This window comes from Humulus lupulus, chromosome 1 (assembly GCF_963169125.1).
Source record: "Humulus lupulus chromosome 1, drHumLupu1.1, whole genome shotgun sequence".
NCBI lineage: Eukaryota > Viridiplantae > Streptophyta > Magnoliopsida > Rosales > Cannabaceae > Humulus > Humulus lupulus.
In genome coordinates, this window is record NC_084793.1 from 305,520,323 (window position 1) to 305,546,089 (window position 25,767).

Below are 25,767 nucleotides of genomic sequence, written 5' to 3' on the forward strand. Positions count from 1 at the left end.
AATATATTTTTAAATCAATTAAAATATTTTTTTTGTATTTTAATTATGCTGTGAAAATAAATGATGCTATAAAAAACAAAATAGGAAAAATAAAAACAAACAATACGATTTTTGTTTTAGAGGAAGAAAATAAAAGATGGAATGTTACAGTTGGCACTACAAAAAATCTTAGTTTTAGTCACAATAAAATTTGTGACTACAAGTAAAAATTTTGTGACTAAAGAAAATCCATCTTACTTATATCATCACTAAAAAGTCCATGGCTAAAAGTATTAGTCACAAAAATCACAATTTGTTATCACTAAATGTATTTTTAGTCACAACAAAGTTTTATCACTAAAAATAATAGGTTGTGACAAAAACTACATTAGTGACAACTTGTAATTAAGTATGACTTTTTAGTCACAAATAATTTTTTGTTGTGACTAAAAGTGACATTTAGTTACACAAAACATATGTTGTGACTAAAAGGTTGTCACTAAAAGATATATTTATTTGTAGTGTGGAATCAGATTTTGTTTTTTATTGCATTGATTAAGACATGAAAATGTCAATTTATTGATATGAAAAAGTTAAAATAAATTAAGTTTTAATTAATATTTTTATATATTTAATGTGATATATTTTATAAATGAAAATATTTAATTTTTACTTAATATATGTTTATTTTGTTGGAAATTAAATGTATTTTTCTTTTTTGAAATGAAGAAAAAAGAAAAAAATAAATTAAAAAATGGTATTTCTCAAATTAAAAATATATTTTAATTGATTTAAAAATTTTAAAAAATATTTTTAATATATTTTAATTAAAATAAAAAATAAACCTGTATTAAAATAAAAATAAAAATTAAATCCTAAAACTTATTTTTGTCTTCTCCAAAATAAATAATTGATTTAAAAATTAAAAAATATTTTTTAATATATTTTAATTAAAATAAAAAAATAAATCTGTATTAAAATAAAAATAAAATCCTAATACTTATTTTTTCTTCTCCAAAATAAATATGAGAAATTTGTGACTAAAATATCTAAACTTTATGTTTAGTTACGACTAAAGACGAAAATTTTAATTTTTAGTGGTGAAAGTATCAAAATATGGATCAACTGTTAGCTACCACATGGTGACTGACAGGTTAAAAGTCAGATTTAAGGGTTGGTACCAACTCTTATTTGTAATTGCTTTTATGCATATGCTTTATTTGATACGATTTTATATGTTTTGGGCATTTTCCAAGGAATGTATTATGATTGATGAATTTTGAATATGATTCTATTTGTTGTTTTTATTCTTTAACTAATATATTATGGGGATGTTTGGAGCTTGGTTTTTAAGAGAAAAAAATGCTAAGGAAAAAATGAGGAAAGAAAAAATGTAAAAAATTACAAATGTTAGATAGAGAATGGTTTGAACTATTGTAATTGTAATATAGTTCATTGGCGGGCCAAATTATGGTACTACTTAGTTTGTAAATGGATAGTTTGCAATACACAGATATGATTTACCAAAAAATAATGTAGAAAAGGAAAAAAAATGTTCTCTTATGTTTGGTAAAGAAGAAATGATTTTCTTATAAAAAAATTATCTTCAGGGCCAGAAAAATTTCTTATGACTAGATCGTGTTGAAAGTTTCATTTCAAAGGCAAATGTTGGTGTTCGATTATATCAGAGGCAATAGAAGTGCGACATCTCATATCAACAAAATTACAAAATAAATAATATATTTTTGCATGATATGAATCTCACTCTAGCAAACCATAACTAGAATAGGATCGTTTGATGTACATGGATCTAAAAATTACAAAGAGTAAGAAAAGATATTTACCCGTGCGAGACGGATCACAATCTTGCTACTAGTATAACCTCAGAGATAGCCTTCTTACCACTTCTCTTCCAAGCTATGTCTTGCACCAACGAAAATGATGAATGGTCTCCTTTTTCAATGGTGAATCTAATACACACTTTGGTATCTCAACTCATGAGAGTGTGTATGCTTATGTGGGATGTATAAATCAACTTACAAAGCAAAACATTTCTTTCTCTTTGGCGTGGCCGCGTGGGGTATTGGGAGAGAAAAAGAGTGATTTTTTTTTTCTAATTTTCTAACAAGAAAAGCACACTACTACAAAATTCCAGTTTTGCGAACTGATGCGGAATGATTTTTGAGTCAGTAAGAAAAATGATGCACAATCTAGTGACGCAAATAGATCAACTAACACTAATTGATAATATTAATTAAAGAAATATTCAAATCAAAATTAAAATCAAAACCCATATTTTAATTAAAAAAAGCCATTGCACTAAAATGAAATACAGATTCAACAAATTCATCAGAAACTCCAAAATCCAATAATAACATAGTCAAGTTTCAATATGTTAATACAACATCTCATAATACAAATTTTAGAAACTTACACACAAAGTTTATAAACTTCCAAACAAAAATCAAAGTGGAAAAATAATAGATCCGATCATAAAAACAAAATTCGTTGAACAACCAGCCTGAGCACCACCACAACCACCTGCAATAGAAAAAAAACAGTGAACACGAGAGAGAGAGAGAGAGAGATAGAGAGAAATCGTGAGAGAGAGAGAGGCTGAGAGAAGATGAGAGGCTAATAGAGTGAGAGGAGAAAAGATAGGGTTTTCAGGGTAAGAGATAAAAGGTTCGACTCATATTGGAGAAATGTATTTCTTTTTTCCATTATTGTCTTTAGCGTCTATGCCCAAATGATGCTAAAGGAGCACAAATTTTTTATATATTTAATTAAATAATTAAGCCTTTTAGTGTAATTTTATAACTGACGCAAATTATAAAGTTTGCGTCAATACTACACTGACGCGAATAACTATATTTGCATCAGTGCCTAACTGACGCAAATGAGTAGAATAAATGACGTCAATCTAATTTGAGACATTGTTTATTAGATAGTTTGTCAGTTCTCAATTGGCGCGAATGTCTAGATAGGGTCAAGTGCGTCAATCAATGAAGTTGACTGACGTGAATATTGTTTTTTTGTAGTAGTGGCATTAGCCTTAGTTTTGTCTCGTAACCGTCTATTTATATAAATCCCTAATGATTGTCGTCGCTAATAAGCGCTTACCGCGCATGGTTCCAAACCATGTAGTTTTTATCACTTTTATTTCTCTCTAGATTAATTTTAATATTTTATTAATAAAATATAAATAATTAGTATAATTAATTAATTTTCACTAAAAATCATTTTATAAAATATCAATATAGTTCATTATTTCCTTGTTTTTTTATTTCATAAATAATAATAAAAAAAAATTATTGTTTCACAAATAACAATTTGTATCAATACTTTATTGTGTTCACAACTTGAAATAATAATTTATTATTTCTTTTATTAACCAAATAATTTGTCAGCGTTATCAAGCTAGCTTGGGGACAAATAGAACTATAGTTCTAATCTCTAATAAATTAATTATCTTGCTAACTCTTGCCTCAATAAATTAAATTATTAACTATAAATTTGTCCACTAAAAGTTCATAGTTGCACTCGAAGAACATACAATACTATATTATTAGAAAATGTAACTCACAAAGTTGTCAATTGATATGGTCAGTGCATGAGTTCTGACCCTCCATTAATTATTCATAATTAGAGCTAGGTCGAATGTTCGTTAACCTCTCTAATTACATATTCATCAATCATTATCCTTGATACTTTAATGAACATTTATGTAACTCGTTTGCAGATCGATAGGATTTCTGTTTCAATAGAAATTGAGTGCTCTTTGTTCAAGTATCATATCATTATTGAGAGGAATAATTAATCTATTTCCCTAGCTACCAGCATTCCATGACCCCTAAGATACCAGGAATTAGGTCTATGTTCATTTTCATAGACTATACCCGATAATTCAAAAGCCATAGGAGTCAACTACTTACTTCAGTAATAAGGTCAAGTCTTAAAATACCATCGAGTGATGAATGATGAACTTTTATATTTTAACAGAGATTATTAGAAGTTCTTTATTTCATCATGCCCATGTCTTATACAATCTATAATATACACGACATCCTTATCTCTTTGTGTCAACTACACGTAAAAGCCTAGATAAATTGTCTTGTCTAAGACAGAAGATAGACCGTGTACATAATCTTGATTAGATCAAGCTTACACTTTATTAAGTGATTGTGGAATATTTTATGTTATTATTTTGAATTAAATTGTCTTGTATATACATCGACATATATATATAATTCAAGATTAGATCTAATAACATTGGATCTTTCTATATAAATACAAATATGAATGAAAGCATTTTTTTTATTAAATACACAATAAATGTTATAGAATTACGCTTTAAAGGCACGTATCCCAACAACAAAGACTAATTGAATTTATTTCCACACAACACTATAGTAACAAGATAACCAATGGGACAAAATGTACCTAGTCTTAAATACCCAATAAATTGCGCATTATTAGATTATTGTGTCCCACATGGAATAAGTGTAAGAATATTGAACCATTAATAAGAACATGTGTAACTCCACTAATCACCAATTGGTTTTTAGATGGAGCCTCATGATTCTTGTCATGGTATCAAGAGTCAATTCCCTAGCGGGCATTCGATCCACACCGATCCAAAAAAAAAGTGAGTCAAGCCGCGAGAGATCCGCATATATAGTGCAAAAAAGACACTTGAGATCTGAGATCCGCATAGTGCAAAAAGACACTTGAGATCCAAAAAAATAAGCGAGCTGAAAAAAAAAACGGGCCACTTGTGATCAGGTGATTCAAGATTGGTGAGCGAAAAATCGCCACCATCTTGAGGGGGGATATTAGATTATTGTGTCCCACATGGAATAAGTGTAAGAATATTGAACCATTAATAAGAACATGTGTAACTCCACTAGTCACCAATTGGTTTTTAAATGGAGCCTCATGATTCTTGTCACGCATTCACCAAGTGAAAACACCCAATCAATGGTGGAGAGATTATCTCTCGCATCTGATAACATGATACGACACGACATAAAACTTGAAGGCATAGTACAAAAAAATCTCGAATTAGGCGCACACTTATAAATTTTTTATTATTAGTTCATAAATATATTAGGTATAGATTTACATCATCTTTATATTATAATTAGCCTAAATTAATATTAAGCCCATCCATAACCTAACTAAAGCTCAGCCCCAATCCGAAGCCAACCCTATATATCCCTCTCACACTGATAGTGATCACTTTCATTTCCACTAAACAAAATACAGCTAATTAATGCTCTTTTTTCGTAGTGCTAACACACATTTGGTCTCTTCATAAAAAGACCGTCTTCCCTTCTTTCCATGCTCCTCTTGTCATTATTACTTATTGCTTAAGGAATATAAAATAAAAAAAAGATGATGCGAATTTTAATTAATCAACCAAATTTTCCTTTTTAGGCAAAACTAATAAATTAATGAAAAAAAAACACACAAAACCCCACAAACAGTTTGAGAAGAGAAATTAAATTGAAACCCGAAATAGTTGTTTATATTTACGAAGATTCTTCACTCTCTTTCACGTGATTTTTAAAATCGACTGGAATGTCGAGCCACATAACTGGGGACCACTTATATTCAGTACAGTTGTTGTTATTTGTATTCTAAAATTATACTTTAGGGTTTTCTATACGTACGGAACCTCATGCCCCAGTAAAGGCTTTTCGGCTCTGATAAGTCTATATATGGAATATTTATCTTCAGAGTATTCAATAGGAATGAGATCCCCTGTCAACAATGTCCCTTCTTTTCCTTATCTAGCAAATAGGAGACTGACACGTCTTTTAACACATTGTTTATTCACATTCACAAGATTTAAAGGCAATCAAACATCCTCAAATAAAGACACCAAATCTAGAATTTAATATTATTTTAAACAAATAATGTTTTTTTTTTAAAAAAAAATAGAAATTATATGAACTTTCCATCTTCTTCCTCACTCTCCACTTTGAGGACCTGTTATCATCATCTTGTGCAGCCATGGCAGAGCAGTCACTAACTTACTTGAGCTCTCCGATGTAATGTTATTCATGTTGTTCCTATGGATTCATCACAATTAATAAATTTCCTTCTATAAACCATTTTTTTCTTCTAATCACTGCCAAAAATAAAAGTCTCTCTCTTCCACCATGTTCAGACTCAAACACTCACTCACTCTTACTCTCCAACAATTGATCTAGGTCTTTTTTAAAAAATAAAAAGTAAAACAAGTTCTACAAATCTTACAAACTCCATAAACTAAAACCCAGACTCAAAAGTTCTATTTATTTATTTATTAAATAAATAGGTTCTACAAATCTTACAAACTCCATCAAAATAAAAATAAGGGTAATGACTTCATTTTTAAAGTCATTCCCTGTGGCTTAGATTTCATAATTCTTTGAAAAAAAAATTCTCATAGTTAGTCGAAAATATAGATAGATTATCGAATAATTTAAACAGTCGGTCGAAAATTTTAGATAGTTAGTTCGAAAATTTAGAAAACTGGTCGAATTTTAGACAGATATCATTTTGTAAAAAATTATCAAAATTAAGACAGAGTGTAAAATCACTTAAAAAAAATATATCATTTTCACCAATTTCTCTTCAAATAAAAACAATGATAAATTGATAATCGTTTCTTACCTTTTTCTATAGAAAATAATTGTTGAAATTTTAAATTTGAAATATATGATGAGTTTATATATTTTTGGAGCCTTAGTATTGTCTCATTACTTATTTAGATCATATGTTTTGACAAATTACTTTTTGGACCCTGTGTGTTTGTAAAATGGTTCAAATAGAATCATAATCCCAATTTTGATCAAAATTTTCTCAACTGAAATCACAAATAATTCACCAAACTAACAATTCAGAATAAAAATAAAATCATTCTGCTTAAAAACTGTATTGTTATATTCAATTTTTTCTTTATCAAAATTGAGTTTAATGGTCTATTTGAACCATTTTATAAAATATAGGGTCCAAAAATAATTTTTTTAAGATATTGGGTCCAAACAAGTAATCATAAAAAATACGGGGTCCAAAAAGATATAAACTCGTATATTATTGGATAATTCTTTTATAGAAGCATAGAATATCCGCTATGTTTTATTTATGGTATTTAGAAAAATTATAACTTATTTTTTTTCATGAGCGTGTATATTATAGTTATAGTAGACATCTCATAAATTTTTGGAAAATTCTAAATAATTTATAATACCAAAATCAGAATTCAAACAGTCAATTACACGTGTGACTAAATTTTTTCATACAAATAGAAAACAGATAGTTTGAACTCTAATTTTAGTACCATAAATGATTCGAAATTTCCTAAAAAAATTAATGGTATACTTGCTAAAACTATAACATATTCTGTTATGAAAAAATAATTGAATTATAATTTTTCAAAATCTCAAAAATAAAAAAGTGCCACGTAGGAACATTTTTCGAATTATCCTATATTATTTACCTTTAATGCATAAACATTATTAAAGAATATTTGTACGGCTTTTTTTTTTTCACGGTCTTCGTTTGTAGTAAAAAATTAAAATGTAAAAGCCACAGAAAAAAAATAAAATAAAATTTTAAATATGAATTAAATATTATTTGACGTATCGAAATCTTATTGGCTAGACAGAAAAGTTTATGTATTTCTGAAACAAAGATGGGGTCTCTATTTATTATAGACATAACAATATGTGAATATAAAGTGTACAATAAAATATTGCAAAAATACATGTTTCACGTGGTATGTTTTTTTTTTCAAATATTGTTGTTATATGTGACCAAATTGCCGTAAAATATTAACAACACTTAACGTGTCACCACCACCTTGATCTCTTTGCAATTATAAGAGTATCTCACATTAAATTAAACGTGAGGATATGAATTTACTTGTATGGTTATGAGTTACTCAATTTATTGTCAATTTTTTTTAGAGATATATACTTTTCATTGTATATTATATGTAATTTTCTATTCTTCTAGGACAAATGTCTAATAACTCTTATTCATCCATTTAAAGAGTTAAATAAATATATTATAAAAAAAAGAGTTAAATAAATCTATATTTAAAAAAAAAAGCAATATTAATTATTAATTTAAATTCTATATAATAATTAGAATTGATGGTAGATCAATAAAAATAATTCATGTAATTGCAATGTGTTTGATGTGATGCTTAAATGACTCAGATAAGTTGTTTAGGGTTAGTTTTTATAATTCTTTTGGCCTGTTTGTTTTTTTATTTTTATTATTAAGTGTTATTTTAGAGTTCATGTTGGGTTATCTTTTGGTGTTTAGGTTGTGTTAAGTTGTTGGTTTAAGATTTACCTAAGCAAGAAAATAAGCAAGTATCTATTAAATTTTGTTTATGTTTTAAGTTTAATTCTATTTTGTTGGCTTTTTTTATTATTAATTATAAGTTGTTTTTCTATTGTTCTATAGTGATAGTGGTGTTTTTGTAGTGTTCACTGAGTACATTGTCGATGAAGCAAGTGGGAAATATGGAAAGTGATAGTGAAGTTCTAATCAAGCTCAAAGGTAATAAATGGAGGGCTTTGGAGTAGGCAAACTGAGCATGCATATTAAAGTAATCAAGGCTGCAACAACAAAAAAACAACACAAGAGTTAGTGTTTTATGCTTTTCACATATGTTCATTGATTTCAAATTATAGACATCTTTATTTTTAGATTTAGTTTAACTTGTTGTTATATCATAATTTTGGATTATTGTCAAGTTTTTTTTATCATTTCATCCAATATAAAGTCGTTATATCTTCAGTTGTAATTTTAAAGTTTCTGTACCGATTTTAGTTTTGTTAACATTATATTAACACCAAAACAACACAACATAAACTAATAAAGGAAGAAAATTATTAATATCAACTTTACTACAAACATAATAGCAACGCAACTTTGCTGCTCTGTTGATTCTCTATAGTAGAAAAAGAGATTGGTTGATATTGTTGCTTTTGTATTCACTATGCTATGCATACCTTGAAATCAATTTATTTTATTTCTAGCTGTATTTAAATAATGATACAACCATCATCAATTATTTTTAGGGGTGGGTAGCCTCATTTGACTTGATATTGTAGTTGAAGTTTTGTTGTGTCCAAGTTGCTTTGTAGTTGTTGGTACAGTTTTTGTAGAAGGTCTTTATATTTGCAGTGTTTTGGGATTAATTTTCCACTAGCTTCAAATTAAAAATATCATCCCATTTTTCAATTACTTTGTATCAGAATTGGTACTAATTCCATTATCTTAAATGTGCATAATTATATTTTATTAGAATGTTAACGTTGTCATTTTCACGTTTGTATATAAGATTAAGTGACAATAATGTTAGGACAACACGCATACAACTCAAAAACAATAGAGGTAAAATTAAAATTTAAAAATACCTTATTTGTTCTTAATATACTACCCAAAATTTTTAATTCAGTGTTTTCCGTTTGAGATTTGCAAAATTAACGAGAAAGCAACAACATAGTAGGGAGAAATATCATTAGAATATGAGAATCAACCAGAGAGCAACCAAATTTGATGAATAAATTAAACCAACCAAACAACACAACCGCATAATTGTAATTTTTTTTAAGAAGATTTTGTTTCAAAATGTTTGGGAAACTCTAGATCAACAATTTTTTTATTAACGTAAATAGTTATTCCGTTGATCTTCTCTCGCTAGCGTTCATGGAGGTCTTCTGTTGATCTTCTCTCGCTGGTGTTCATGGAAATTTTTCCTAGCTGGTCGTTGTTGTGGTTGATTACTGAAGCAAAACTTCTCGTCGACGTTCATGGAGATCCCCTCACTGCTTACTATCGTGGCTAATTACCGAAGCAAAGCTTTCCGCCGACGTTCATGGAGATCATCAAAGTTTCTCTCGCGTATATGGGTCTGTAGCACATAACGTATTTTTGTAAAAAAAAAAAATGGGTATTGCCGTATAAATATTTAAATTGTCGCGTGATAGTATTTTTTATTATTTTTGGGTAGTATTTGGGTATACCTGGAAAAAAAAAACTCATTTATTATTATTATACAATTCAAAATATATGGGGTTATTTAACTAATTGGAATCTTGGGATGAAAATGAGAAGATGAAACTTTTTTCATATTTGGTATGATAATTGAAATTTTCAATACGAGTAAAGTAAACTTGATTTTTCCTAATTTTTGGTTTAAGAGTGAAACTCACCCAAAGAGGTGGCTTTCAAAGGGAATTTCATGTTATATGCATAATAACTTAGTAAAAAATTTTAATATGCCAACATAAGTTACTATCCCAAATATATGACAATTTTAATTTTTTAGACAAAAAAACTCCTAACATTCAAACATTCATTTTCTCTCTCAATCCGAACTCTCTCTATCATTATAATCTTGTAGATCTCGAAAAAAATAACAAAATTAAAAAAAATCATCTGAAACCGACATTTGAGTGAAAAAATATAAACCTTCAAAGTTTTTGTCAAATTTCAGTGCAGAACATTGAAATTGCATCGAAAAAACATCATTTTGGACAAAAATCAAGTTTTCATAATTGCATCGCAACAACATCAAAACCCTATCAATTTTGCATCAAAACACCATTAATTTTGCATCGAAAAAACATCGTTTTTGCCAAAAAATGAGTTTTCATAATTACATCACAAGAGCAGCGAATACGATCGATTTTGCATCGAAATTACATCAAAACACCATAAAAAAACATCTAAATTGCATCAAAACGATGCATTTTCAATGCAATATCGATGCTCGTGCGATGCAATCATTAAACTTGATTTTTGACAAAAACACTTCTTTTTCAATGCAAAATCGATAGTGTTTCGATGTTCTTGCGATGCAATCATGAAAACTTATTTTTTGGCCAAAACAATACTTTTTTTTTATGCAAAATCGATGGTGTTTCGATGCTAAATCGATGATGTTTCGATGTTGTTACGATGCAATCATGAAAACTTATTTTTGGCCAAAACGATGCAATTTCGATGCAAAATTGGTGGTGTTTCGATGCTATTGCGATACAATCATAAAAACTTATTTTTTGGCCAAAACGATATTTTTTTCAATGCAAAATCGATGGTTTTTCGATGTTATTGCAATGCAATTATGAAATTTTGATTTTTGGCAAAAACGATGCTTTTTCAACGGTGTTTCGATGCAATTTCAATGCAAAATCGATATTGTTTCGATAATATTCCGATGCAATAATGAAAACAATATTTTTTTGATGCAAAATAGATGATGTTTTCGATGCAAATTTGATGGTGTTTCGATGTTATTGAGATGCAGTCATGAAAACTCGATTTTTTTTCGATCCAATTTCGATGTTCTGCACTGAAATTTGACGAAAACTTTGGAGGTTCATATATTTTTCACTTAAATGTCTGTTTCAGATAATTTTTTTAAAAATTTTGGTATTTTTTCGAGATCTACAAGATCAGAGTGAGAGAGAGATTGAGAGAATGAGAGATGTTAGAGAGAGAGTTCAGATTGAAAGAGAAAATGAGTGTTTGAATGTTAGAGGTATTTTTGTCTAAAAAATTGAAATTGTCATATATTTGGGATAGTAACTTATGTTGGTATATTAAAAAATTTCACTAAGTTATCATGCATATAACATGAAATTTCCCATTCAAAATGTCCAAAAGAAAGTGAAATCACTCCATTTCTTTTTATTTCTAAAAGATATTAAACAAATACTTTCTTGGTCAAATGAACTTTATTTTATTTTTGGATTTTATAATATATATAATAAACTAAAATGGATAAATAATGTTTGTTTATTTAAAAAAATTAATAAGTAAAGTTTTTATACTACTATTTAAAAATAAATAATTATGTTTTGTATTTTTTAAATTTATATTTGATAACAATATTTTTTTTAATATTTAAGAAAATTTATTTGATCATGAGTAAATTTGTTCGTAAATTAAAGGCTTTTTTTAAAAAAAATAAAATCACATTTACTTTTTATGATTTTACTATATATTATTTTTTATAAAAAAATATTAATATATTAATTTTATAAAATTATTAAATATAAATTGATTTCTATGCACAACTTAACACAATTATATAATTAAGTTTCTAAACTATCAATTACCCTGTTCAACTTTCCACTAATATAATTTTTTAAAAATCCTCATACCAAAGAGGCCCAACATTTATGCATTGAGAGTTTCTAAGGTTTTATATATATATTAGGTAGAAGCAAATGCGCAATACATATTATTTGCTTAGTTTTAAAGTTGTAAATATTGTCTATAATTTTAATAAAAACTAATTTACTGTTATTTTTATAAATATATATATAATAGAATGAATTATAGTTATATAGTATATATAAATATTTATATCAATAATATTTACATATATGACATTTAAACACATGTCTACATGATATATATAAAATGCAATAATATTTTAAAATGAATTAATAATAGAAATAAAATAAGAATAGAAAAAGTGATTGTTTAGACTATATTATACATGTATCAACTATTTTTAGTTTATAATGTATTCACAATGTCCTTTGGTAAATTCGATGAAAAAAAAGAGCTTCAATCAATTGATAAAAAACAAACTATCATACAAATTTATAAGATAAAAAAATGATATGTATGTTTTTATTATTTTTAAATATGATCTAATTATTTAAATTATCATAAAATATCTTTAAAATATTATGTTTTTTTTTAAGTTTATGTTTGTTATAGTTTTTGAATTTGACAGTGACAATAAAAGATTATATATTATATATTTAATATAATATTAAGTTTAAGTTTAAGTTTAATTTAATTTAATTTTATTTAAGTTATAAAATATATAGTTTTATTATTTTTAAATAATTATCATAGTAAAATATCTCAAAAATATCATATTTTAATTTGTTTAATTATTCATTATTTAATTTTATTTAAATTTAAGCCATATTTAAAATATGTTAAAGTTAACAAAAAAAAAAATAATCTCTTAAAACAAAATTTTTATATAGATGAAATATATATATTATTTTCTCTTTCTTAATAAAATAATAAGTTCTCCTACCCAATCAACAAAACAAAATATTTTTCTTGCATAAACTTTAATCACAAGTGGTTCTATGACAATTATTCAAAAGCATATAAGATAAACTAAAACTCTTTTGTTCATAAATTACAAGTATTTTCTTTGTCTACGTATCTAACATTTGACAAAATAGCTATTTATTTAAATTCACACTTTTATACATTTGTTAAATTTTAAGTGGTACAATTGAATTTTTTTTATCAAAGGCATAACCTTACAATATTGTATTTCACAATTCATCTCAATTAATTATATTTATATAAGATGAGTTTTACTAGATAAAAAGTGATTTGACACGTACGCGTGTAAATTATATATACACCTGTCGTAATAATTACGACAATAATAATTTTCTGAGAGTTCTAATTAATATCAGATAATTATAATAAAGTTAATGGACGGACCAGAATTAAGTCACCAAAAAGTTGATTTGTATATCATATAAAATAGCAAAAAAGTAATTTTATTTTTTTAAGGAAGCAAAATAGTAATATTAATATGAAGGAAAAGATGTATAAATACATAGTGTATTTTTTTTTTCATATTTTAACCAACACATAGGTCAGAACCGTCTCACAGTCACATTAGACTAGTGGTGCACCCAAGGAGCCCAAAACCATGTTTTCCACCAATGAAATGCCATCTCCATACTCATTTTTCACAGCCATGGCTTCCATTACAGCCTCCATAATGTTTTTCCAGTCCATGATTACTCAAATCGTACCCAAACAGATCAGCAACTACCTTATCTCCTTGCTCCAGGACTTGTTCAAAATCCACACACCGACCATAACCTTCATCTTCGAAAGGAGCAGCGAGTACGGGCCCTGCAACGAGATCTACGACGCCGCCAGCGTTTACATCAACACCCTAAAACGTAGCCCCGAAACCAAAAGGCTCAGAGTTCGCAAAACTCCCAAAGAGAAAGGTTTGGTCTTTCGTCTCGACGATGGCGAGAAGGTAACCGATTTGTACGACGGTGTGGAGCTCGAGTGGAGATTCGTACTTCGCACCGAGTCTGACAAGGACAGCATAAGCGATAGCTACGAGAGGCGGCTCTACGAGCTGAGCTTTCACAAGAAACACGAAGACAAAGTTTCAAAATCCTATATCCCTTTCGTACTCGCGAGAGCCAAAGCCATTGAAGAAGAGAATAGGTTTTTGAAGATGCACACTCTCAATATTGGCTTTGGCGGCCCCTGTAGCGGTGTCAACTGGCAATTTGTTAATCTAGAACACCCTGCAACGTTCGAGACTTTGGCCATGAACCAGGTTAAAAAGACTAGTATTATTGAGGATCTCGATAGGTTTGTGAGGAGGAAAGAGTTTTACAAGAAAGTTGGGAAAGCGTGGAAACGTGGGTACTTGTTGTATGGACCGCCGGGGACTGGCAAATCGAGCTTGGTGGCCGCCATGGCTAACCACCTTAAGTTCGATATATATGACTTGCAACTTGGTAATATACAAAGAGATTCAGACCTAAGAAGGTTGCTTCTGGCAACCGCTAACAGGTCCATACTAGTCATTGAAGACATTGATTGCAGTGTTCGTCTCCCTGATCGTCTCAACGTTGAGGGAGATCAACACAAGTCTGACAACCCAAACGACAAGAAAAGTGTTGTAAGTTTCTCTCACATAAACACTTTTATCAATCTATCTATATTTATATTTAGAATCATGTGCTTAGTTAACAACTAAAGGTTATAAATTTGCTTTCAATTTTATTTATTTATTTATATATACACACATATATATATATATTGAAAACGTGAGTAAAATTTGTTATGGTTTCCGTAAAAAAAAATTAAAAAACTTGTCACGGCATCGAAAATAAATTGCCAAGTTTATTTTTTATGTTGAAAATAATAATTTAAAAATATGTATTTGAGATTTTATGTTTTAAAATATTTAAATTATGTGTTAAAATTTAAAACGAAAATTTTAATATATATTTGATGTATTTTAGAAGGTAGCATATCTTGAATATTTTTAAAATTTTAAATATCATTCTTCAATCCTATACCACTCAAATACTAAAATTTAGTTTTTTTTATGAAAAAGAGTTGTGTGTGAAGATATTTGATTTGTCCACCCACTATTTTTTATTTTCTTCTTTCCGGTTTTGCCACGACCTTATCCTTTGAGATCTCTAAAAGTACACACTATATTTGACAAGTCTTGACAGTTGGACAACATGATGTATCTATTCCGCACTACCGTAATATGTTTCTTGAATTACTAAATATACACATATGTACTTAAATGGCTGCTATTTACCTTTTGTGTATTTAATTTGCAATTGTTAAACAAATAAATATCCCATCCCAGTACTCAAGGAATCATTCCATATATGAATAATGAGAGCGACATATTACATCCAAAGCGAAAAGAGTAAAGTAAATATTATTAATGGAATAAAAAACATGTACAGTGAGTACTTATATAGTACAGAAGAGGAAAGTGAGTAGCCAATAAGAGTAAAACACCCGATGAGTGATTGAAGAACAAATATAACTATCCTACTTTCCGAATACAGCCCATCTTTTACTGTGTATGTCAATCAGTCACACCCATCTTGGATAACATTGGGTTTAGCAATAATTGATGGATGGGGGTTTAGTAGCAAACCTGTCATTATGGCAGGGGTATAGTAAACATGTAATTTGGCATTGTTGAATCTTTTCTTTAACAACCAGGTGAATGGATGTATGTGTGAAATTTGAGTTTGAATTGTATGTATTTTACAAATTATCCTTTTGGATCTAAGTGATTCAATAATGTATCTTAGCATTTCCTAAAAGTTTGGAAGCATTTAAAGGTGTTTAAGGTCACTTTAGGAGAAGTTTACCTGCCTTCTAAGCCATGAGTCGCCTCTAGGCCTCCCTAGAAAAAATGCGTCGTGCGCAGCCACACTGAAAATAGCAGGCAACAGATCACCTGGCAGGCGACATGTGGCTTATAAGATCATAAACTTTCTCCAAGAAATTCATTAATAAATGAAGAGATTGAGCCTCGTGTGAATAGTAAGTGGTAGTCTGACTTTGATTGTTGAAACCATTCGATCGCAATTCTTGAGAGCGCCCTTTTGAACCATTGGCATGAAGCTTGTCGGAGGCCACAGATAGACAAACAAGCTTCTCATCTACATTACACATAGGTATATTAGAATTGTAACCCTGTGGTAGGTCCATGCACACATTTTCATTTAGGTCTCCATTTAGAAAAACATTGTTGATATCTATTCGAACTAAATGTCAATGTTTAATGGTTGAGATGGCTAGTAGGAGTTTCACAGTGACCATTTTGACCATCGAGGAAAAAGCGTTGAAATAGTTGATAAAGTCGTTCTTTCTGGTTGTAGCCCTTGGCTACTAGGTGACCTTTATGTCTTTTTGTGCTGGATGGATGGAGGAGAATACATTTTGGAAATGGATCCACGACTGTGATGTTGTTCTTTGGATGATGAAAGTATACAACATTTCATAACTGATGGGTAGCCAATGAATACTCCAGCTCAACTCGTGGCTAAAATTTTGTTCTATGAGTAGTTTGTGTAGATGAGAAAATTAAACAACCAAAAGTACAAAAGTGAGAATCCATATGGGGCTTTTGTTGCCAAGAATATGTGATGGTGTTGTATTTATAATGTCTATAACATTGAGACCCTAGTAGCCTTGAACATATACGAGAGGTCGGTTCTAGGTGAAATGACTTCTGGAGATATTTTAGGTCGGTTTATATAAAACTGACTTCTCATGACCGATGTCTGATGTCCACAGTATAGTAGTGTACGTTCAAGAAGATTTATTCTTTTGTTGTTAAAACACACATTGACATTGGGGTAGAAAAAATACAGTACTACTAGGTTACATATATTGGCCACAAAAAGCACTTTATTTTTCCAAATCTTATATTTTCTCATTATTTCTTTTTCTTATTTATTAGCAAGGATAGTGTGACAACATAATGAATGAGGTGAAGAAATATTATTGCAGAGTTGATAAATGATGTGTGGTGTTGGTTTTTCTTTGTTATATCAGTAGCACACTTGGTGGTTCCAATATAAGGAGGTGGGACCTCCCCTTTACCCTAACCCTCTCACCACTGAGCTAGCCTCAGTGGTTTATATGTGGGGTTGGTTGGGTTGGACAAAATTGACTGTTTTCTTACACATAATTGTCCTGTTTTGACGCAGTTGACATTATCTGGGCTACTGAACTTCATAGATGGATTATGGTCAAGTTGTGGAGATGAGAGGATTATCATATTCACCACAAACCACAAGGAGAAGCTAGAACCGGCTCTCTTGCGACCTGGCCGCATGGACGTGCATATTCATATGGGTTACTGTACTTACGAGGCATTCAATCAATTGGCCTCAAATTACTTGAATTTCTCTGGTGAGCAGCAGCACCACCACCTATTTGGGGAGATCAAAGAGTTACTCGAAGAAGTAGAGGTGACTCCGGCCCAAGTTGCAGAGGAGTTCTTGAAGCATGAGGATGCTGATTCTGCACTTGATCGACTTGTCAATCTTCTTAGACGAATGAAAAATATGGAAGGAGATCATCTAGATCACTCTGAGGCTATATATGATCAATAATTAATAATGAAAAAGATAAGGCAAATCTGCTCAATTAGCTGGTAGTATACATGATGACATGTGTACTCTCTGATTATTTCTACGTTGCATTGCATGATTCTGTCCTATAATATTGGGCTGTAGCCATGGCAGACACAAATAAGAATAAGTTTTGTCTCGTTTGGTTTGAATTGGTTGGCTTACAGCCTCGGCCATTGCTCTCTCACTCTATTTATTCCATAATAAATTATATATGTTTTATTAGTTTTCTTGCTTGTTGTTAATGGTAGAAAATGCATCACTATTTTCTTATTCAATACACGATGATTCAGTTACCTTTTTTTTTTCTTTCTTGTTGGGACCAGAGGAAATATTTTATTTTAGCCACATGAACTTACATTTCGCGGTAGAAAGTTTGAGCTAACTTAGATGTTTACCTACGAAAGAGAGAATTTGAGTTGGATAATTTGGGCCATGATAGGCCAAACCAAAAATTGTGTTTCATATACTTATAATTTCCGTATTTTTTTGCTCAATAATGACATAAAAAGTCATATTTATGAAAAATTCCCAACCAAAAATAGCTAAATCTTTATAAGGAAAAATAAAAAAGAGAATTTACTAATTTGATACTTTATGTTTTTGCAAAGTATTATTTTGGCACCTTTTGTTTTTAATAATGCTCATATGGTACCCTATATTTTAAAATTATACATATTTGATACCCTAGACTTAGATTTGATAAATAAAATTTTGTCAATATGATCAAACTGTCATCAGTTATATGTAATTAAGTAATTAAATTTAAATTTGGAACTTACATAATTGACAACAGTTTGATTAAATTGGTAAAATTTTATTAATTAAATTTGAGTTTAGGGTATCAAATATGTACGATTTTAAAATACAGGGTACCATATAAGCATTATTGAAAACAGAAGGGACCAAAATAATATTTTGCAAAAACACATAGTAGCAAATGATTACCTACCCAAAAATGCCCAATATGGTTACGAGCCACTAATGTTCTTATGTGAATAGTGTTAAAGAGACAAGAAATCGTTTATATGATTTCAAGACTAGTACGAAACTTAAATCGATTGTGATTAGGATATATATCTACCATGTTACAATTGCGTTTTTATTGGTCTCTAAACCAAACACTTTATTTAAAAAAAAAAAAAAAAAACTCATGACTAATAACCCCAAATTGATTTTTATTTTTATTGTTTATAATTGGAGGTATTGAGAGTGTTAGGCGTGGTAGCAGAAATTGACATAAAAGTTGACATGGGGAAAATTGTGCAAAACTAATCATTTATCAATGTGTACTGCTTTTTTTTTTTTAAAAAAACATGGCAATGTATATTGATTATAAGACAAAGGTCAATAATACAAAAAGTTACTCTTGATTATTAGTGGAAATGGAGTAAGATAACTATACAATGTCCACTACTATATCCATTACCTTATATAAAGTTGTGTTTTAGTACTGTCCAATTTTGGCTTTAGTGACCAACAACACACTGCCTTGTTGTACTTGACCACGTATTGTGTTGCCATTGACCTAAAACATTTCATAAGTCACTCATTATATCAATTTTGTACCGACGGTACTTTTACTTTTACCTTATGGAGCCTTCTTTTCTCGACCTTCTTCCATCACAAACAAAATGGTAACTAAATGTGAAGCCCACATGCCTTAAATAAGGTAATGGATAATGCATCCTTTTTTGACCAAAGAGCACTCACCATTTCATGTGCTATTTTATTACTGTTTTACATTGCCAAAACTCCATTTTTTTTCATTTTACCTCAAATTATAATACATCAGTTTCTCTATTTTACATTATTGAAACTCTACTTTGATGTTTTTTTATTCATTTAAATATTTTCTATCACTTTCAATAGTATATTTATATATTTTAATATTTAAAATATTTATTTATATATGATGTCAAATATAATTATACTCTACAATTAAAAATATTTTTTTATTATACTCTATTATTATATTTTGTTTATCCAAACATCTAATATGTAACAGTGACATAAGATATAAATATACATATTTCTTATTTTCTCTTTTAGTTTTTTAATGAGTAATCACTTATTTTAATTGTTCTAGCCACTAATTGAATAATATATAAATTTTTGTTCGCTTTAATTTTTTTAATTAAATAATAAAAATTTTATTAAATAAACTTTTTAAATTCATACTCTTAATTTAGAATTTCTTAATATTTTATTATATTGAATATGTTTTCTAAAATAAAATTAGAAAAAAAGTATTTAAATTTAAAATAAAATTTACCAAATATAATATATAAATAAAAAACTTAAAAAAATACCAAAATTTAAATTATTATGAACATTAAATTTAAAACTAATAAAAAACATCAAATAATTTACTGTAAAACTAGAATGCATCATATATTTATATGTAAAAAATGTGTATCTAACGGATTCTTGGTTTAATGATATTTTTAAATAAAAATTATGATGTTATTTATTTCTTTTAAGACTATAAACAATGTTTTTGCTTAATTTTTTTTATATTGTTTGTGTCATTCTTTTATAATACATGACATTGTCTATTTATTTAAAATTTAAATGATAATTAAAAAATATAATACTTTTTAAATAAAACTAAGCAAATGTACATTGCATATTACTTATACCTGGTACATATAAATATATGACAAGAAACAAAAAGAAGAAAAAAAAATAATAAAATAAGATATACAACATGAATAGTATTCTACAACATGAACTAGAATATTGTGCTAAATTTTTACATTTTACATCCAATGGAGTGAGATTTTAAGGTTTTGAGTTATTATTTTGGGTATATTGCTATTATACAACACCCATTGTGAGTGCTTTAAAATCTATGATTTCAAGCTATCATTGTTATTGCATCGTTAGGTCATTTTTTGGCCTAAAAACTATGTTTACAAGCCGCCATCGTCAATCATCGTTAAGCATCGTTTTTGGCTTAAAAATCATGTTTTCAAGCTACCATAGTTAGCACATCCTTAATGCATTGTTAAAGTATCGTTAAACATCATTTTTCTGCAATTTTTTAAGTTTTAGATCTAAAAAACAAAACGGTAAACAAAACCAACAAATCTTGTACACATGTGTTCAAAATCCATAAATCAATGTCTTAGGTGAATATTTTCTTCCGTTTAAATATTGAAATGAATTTTGAATCATTAAAACTTTTTTTTAATCATGGGTGCTTCAATGGTGATGATGTGTAGGTGCTTCATTGGTGGTGTTAATGGCAGTGATTTCTTTCCTTATTTTTTTTATTATTATTACTGTGGGTAGAGATAAGTTAACGAGAAGAAGAGAGAGGGAACGAGAGAGACACTTTGAGAGAGAGTGATGACTTTCAAATGACAGTGGAAATCTTGTCTAATTATTCAAAAATTGCATAATTTTGTGATAATCTTTAAGGTTAACATAGTGTAAAAATATGGTATATTGTGATGCATAAAACATCAAGTTTTCTTAATAATTTTAAACCATTCTTATTTTTCAAAAATGATATTCCACCATGTATATTTATGAGTAATTAAAAATGGAGTAATAATATGTGCACAAAAAATATGTACCTAAACATTACACACAGTGACATGACAGTTTAGACTAGCCAATCACATTTATCGAAATTGAGATTCACTTTTCTAAAAACAGTGTCACATCTATGTGTATAATGTTTGGGTGCACATAGTAGCATTACTCTTAAAAGTATATCCCTCATGGTGTAATATTTGATTTTAAAATACGTAACTCACTTTTTTTTAGTAATGCAAGGGACATTTATTTTGCACACTCAAAGTGCACACAATAATGTGACATACATGCCTTTTAAACTACACATTAAAATAGTGCGTCCTACCTTAAAAAAATTGAATGGTTTAAGATACATACCACACCATTGTATGCATTTTGGGAGTACAAAATAAGTGTGTACCTATCATTATTATTTTTTTAAGAGGAACTCACTTATTATTCTTCAAATATTATATCATTATTGGTGTGCCAGCATAAAATAATTTTTGGAGCATGCATGTATGAAACAATACGCATGCCAGGCTTAATGGCTTTGGGAAAACCAAGTAATATTTGTACTAGGGCTGAGCATTGGGCGAGTTGGTCGGGTTATAAGACATTTTTACCCGTCCAATGTCATAATCGGGTTAGCAAAAGTGACCCGTAACTTGCCCAATTAAATTTTTTTTTTTTTTAACCCGTCCAATAATTTGGGCGGATTGGTCGGGTTAACCCGCCCAAATCGAAATTATATATTTTTTTTTTGCGGGTTGGTCGGGTTGGGCAGGTTGGTCGGGTCAACCCGCCCAAACAAAAGTGGTATTTTTTTTTTTTTACATTTTTGTAATTTTTTTCTTTTAAATACTAGTACTAATAGTGTGAAGTTTGTCTTTTTAAGCTTAAAACAATATTTTAAATTATAGTAAAAAAATTAAAACAAAACTTAATTAATTTATATATTTATTTGAATATATTAAAAATAACAAATTGATAATAAATGCTTAATTGGGCGGGTTGGGTTATATTGGGCGAGTTGGGTTATATTTTCAACCCGCCCAATGCAACAATTGGGCGGTTTAAATTTTGGTCGGTTTATTCGGGTTGCGTTTTTTGGCGGTTTTTTCGGGTTGGTTTGGGCGGATTATTCGGGTTGGGCGGGTTGTAAATTTTTTTGCACAGCCCTAATTTGTACGCCCTGAGTATCAGCACGTACCTTATTGAGGCAGCTCGGGAGAAGCGAACTAATAAAGAGCCATAACCGAGGTGCCACGTGTTCACCGTTCATCCGGAGAAATTTGGTACGATCTCCTAAACAAATAGCTCGAGCTGGCGGATCGTTTAGCTGTTTATCACTTGGAACCATTGTCAACATGGCATCAAAAGACACGAGCTAGCACCACATTAAGCTCGTGGTACATCAGAGGCCTGACATATTCCAAGATCTTTATAAAGTCAACCACGCAATATAAACGTGCGTATAACAGACATCACGTGTCTGTTTTATTCCCGAATTCCCGGATACACAATATAAATGTGCGTGATCAGACATCCCACACCTGATTTAGGTCATGCGGCCCATTATTCATTTTTACCTACTGATTATACCACACTTCAGTGTAAGGTTTAGATATTAATCATTGGTGTCACAGAGATAACGTGAGGGATAAAGAGATCACGGGATGACCACAATGCCTACTCAGAGATCATTCTCCTATAAATACGAAGACCCTGAGTAGTGCAAAGGGTTGGATTCTTCTTGTAAGGCAAATACTGTGTAAAAATAGCAAGAAAAGAGAAACAGTAATAATATTGACTCGTGGACTAGGGATATTTTAACCTCCGAACCACGTAAAAAGTAGTGATCACTTTTCTTCTCTTGATAATTCATTGCCAGCATCCTTGAGTATTATCATTTTCTTATTACGGTTTACCATTAAGCACTAATCCATCCTAGTTATTCATACAATTCACTGTTGGCGAAAAATCGCGTCAACAATATTGACACTATGTTATTCACTAAAAACACTAATAATTCTTGTGCTACTAGACTAAGAATAAAAAATTTCATATATCTCTTCTATATAATAAGTGTGTAGATAACGAAAATTCTTGGTTTTAACCGTTTTTTATTTTTTTAATGTTAACTTTAACATAATATTCTTATATTTAACAAAATATTCTTATATTTAATTGTATTTTGTAAACACTTAAAATTAAATTAAATTAAATAAATAATTAAAAAATTAAAATATGATATTTTTGAGATATTTTACAATGATAATTATTTAAAAATAATAAAATTTTATAACTTAAATAAAATTTAATTAAACTTAAACTCACTTATTAGATTAATATCATATTAAACATATAATATAATCTACTGTCATTTAGCAACAAATTGTTTTTTTTTTAAAACTAACAATAAACTTAAATTTAAAATCCACTTATAATATTTAATATTACATTAAACATATAATATATAATCTCTTGTTGTCACCCTCAAATTCAAAAACATATAATAAAAAATTTCATATCTCTTCTATATAATAAGTGTGTAGATAACGGAAATTCTTGGTTTTAACGGTTTTTTACGTTTTTAATGTTAACTTTAACGAAATATTCTTATATTTAACATAATATTATTATATTTAACGGTAGTTTGTAAACACTTAAACTTAAATAAAATAAATAATTAAAAAAATTAAAATAAGATATTTTTGAGATATTTTACAATGATAATTATTTAAAAATAATAAATAATTAAACAAATTAATATATGATATTTTTCACATATTTTACAATGATAAATATTTTTAAATAATAAATCATTAAACAAATTAAAATATGATATTTTTGAGATATTTTACAATGATAGTTATTTAAAAATAATAAAATCGTACGTTTTATAACTTAAATAAAATTTAATTAAACTTAAACTCACTTATTAAAATAATATCATATTAAACATATAATATAATCTATTGTATTGCTTTTTTAAAAAAAAACTAGCAAGAAACTTAAATTTAAAATCTACGTATAATATTTAAATATTACATTAAATATATAATATATAATTTTTTTTTGTCACTCTCAAATTTAAAATCTAGAACAAACATAACCTTAAATAAAAATAAATAAATTATTTAATTAAATTAGAATATCTATTTCAAAATTTATATGACATTGATATAAATATAATAAAAATAATTAATAAATTATATAAATAAAACTAAACAAAGTATACGTTGATTGACTATATATATAAATGTACAAATTGTTTGCTGAATTCCTAGTCAAGAATTAAGCCCAGCCCTAACCTAACTAAAGCTCAGCCCAATTCCTAAGTTAACCCTATCTCTCTCACACTTATAGTGATCACTTTCATTCCCACTAAGCAGAATATATAGACTATTTTTATAGGGCTCACACACATTGGTCTCTGCATAATGGAATCCTCTTCCCTTCTTTCCATGCCCCTTTTGTCCATATTACTTAGTGCGTAAGGAATAAAAAGAAGATAATGCGAAGTTTTAATTAATTAACCAAAATTTCCTTTTTAAGCAAAACAAATAAACAAATGAAAAACACATAAAACTCCACAAACAGTTTGAGAAGAGAAAATTGAAACCACAAATACTTATATATTTTCTTCACTCTCTTTGTAATCATTACAGAACTGATCTAACAAACCCAGAGATCTCCTCTCCTCCTTCGCACAGATCTTGTCTATTAAAACTAACAAAAACAATTTTGTAATCATAACAGAACTGATCTAACAAAGAAAAAAAAAGTCCAGCAATAAATAGAGGAGTCGGGCTTCGGGACATATAATATTAGTTATATTTTAAATGTTTTAAATTCAATTTAATATGTTTTTTTCATTTTTTTTAGAATTTCTTTTCTTTTAATTTTTATGTTTCAAAAGATTGAGAAAATAATTTATAAATTTTTAAAAGAATTTATAATGTAGACCAATCGATTCATGCCACGTGTTTTTTAACTAGTCAAAATTAATATTTAACTATTGGTATAGTGTAATGCAAGAAAATCTAACTCTTTGGTACTTTTGTCACAAAAAATCAGTTTGAGTATTTAAGTGTTAGTAATTTTTAAGTTTTGATATTTTAGTTGCAAATATCCCTATAAATTACGGGTGAACATTTGATATGCAAATCCTGAAAACCTGCACAACCCACCCGACCTGCAACCCAAAAACCCGCCTTTTGGTCAAACCCGTTAATTTCGAGTTGGGTTAGACCTGAATCTGAGTATGTTCGGCTCGGGTTTGGGTGTGGTAAATACACATATATGGGTTCGGGTTACACCCGAACCAGAATAAATAAATTATTTTTATTTTAATTCAAATTTGATGACAAAAAACCCTAACCTCCTACCCTTTCAAAAAATTTTACCAAGGCCCAATTTCTAAAAAATCAATTGAACTAAACTAACCACAAAGTTAAAAAAAATGTGAAAAGTAAGAAAAAAATTAAAAAGTGTCAAAAAATTGGTATTTTTGAATTTTTTTTACCAATGCCCATTT

At 28.6% G+C, this 25,767-nt stretch overlaps 1 protein-coding gene across 1 annotated transcript; it reads left to right on the plus strand.

Annotated features, from left to right (window-relative positions):
- Positions 1–13,614: 13,614 nt before the first annotated feature.
- Positions 13,615–17,924, plus strand: LOC133812673 (AAA-ATPase At5g17760-like). The gene is made up of 2 exons (XM_062246470.1): positions 13,615–14,698; positions 17,274–17,924. Exons 1-2 carry the CDS (start codon positions 13,697–13,699, stop codon positions 17,679–17,681), a joined length of 1,410 nt encoding a protein of 469 aa, XP_062102454.1. The 5' UTR covers positions 13,615–13,696; the 3' UTR covers positions 17,682–17,924.
- Positions 17,925–25,767: the final 7,843 nt, after the last annotated feature.

What these genes read in the sequence shown, in the direction of transcription:
- LOC133812673 (XM_062246470.1), top strand. Translation starts at nt 13,697, where the DNA reads ATGTTTTCCACCAATGAAATGCCATCTCCATACTCATTTTTCACAGCC. An exon ending in CAAACGACAAGAAAAGTGTT is followed by an intron (nt 14,699 to 17,273) that starts GTAAGTTTCTCT and finishes GTTTTGACGCAG; the next exon opens with TTGACATTATCTGGGCTACT.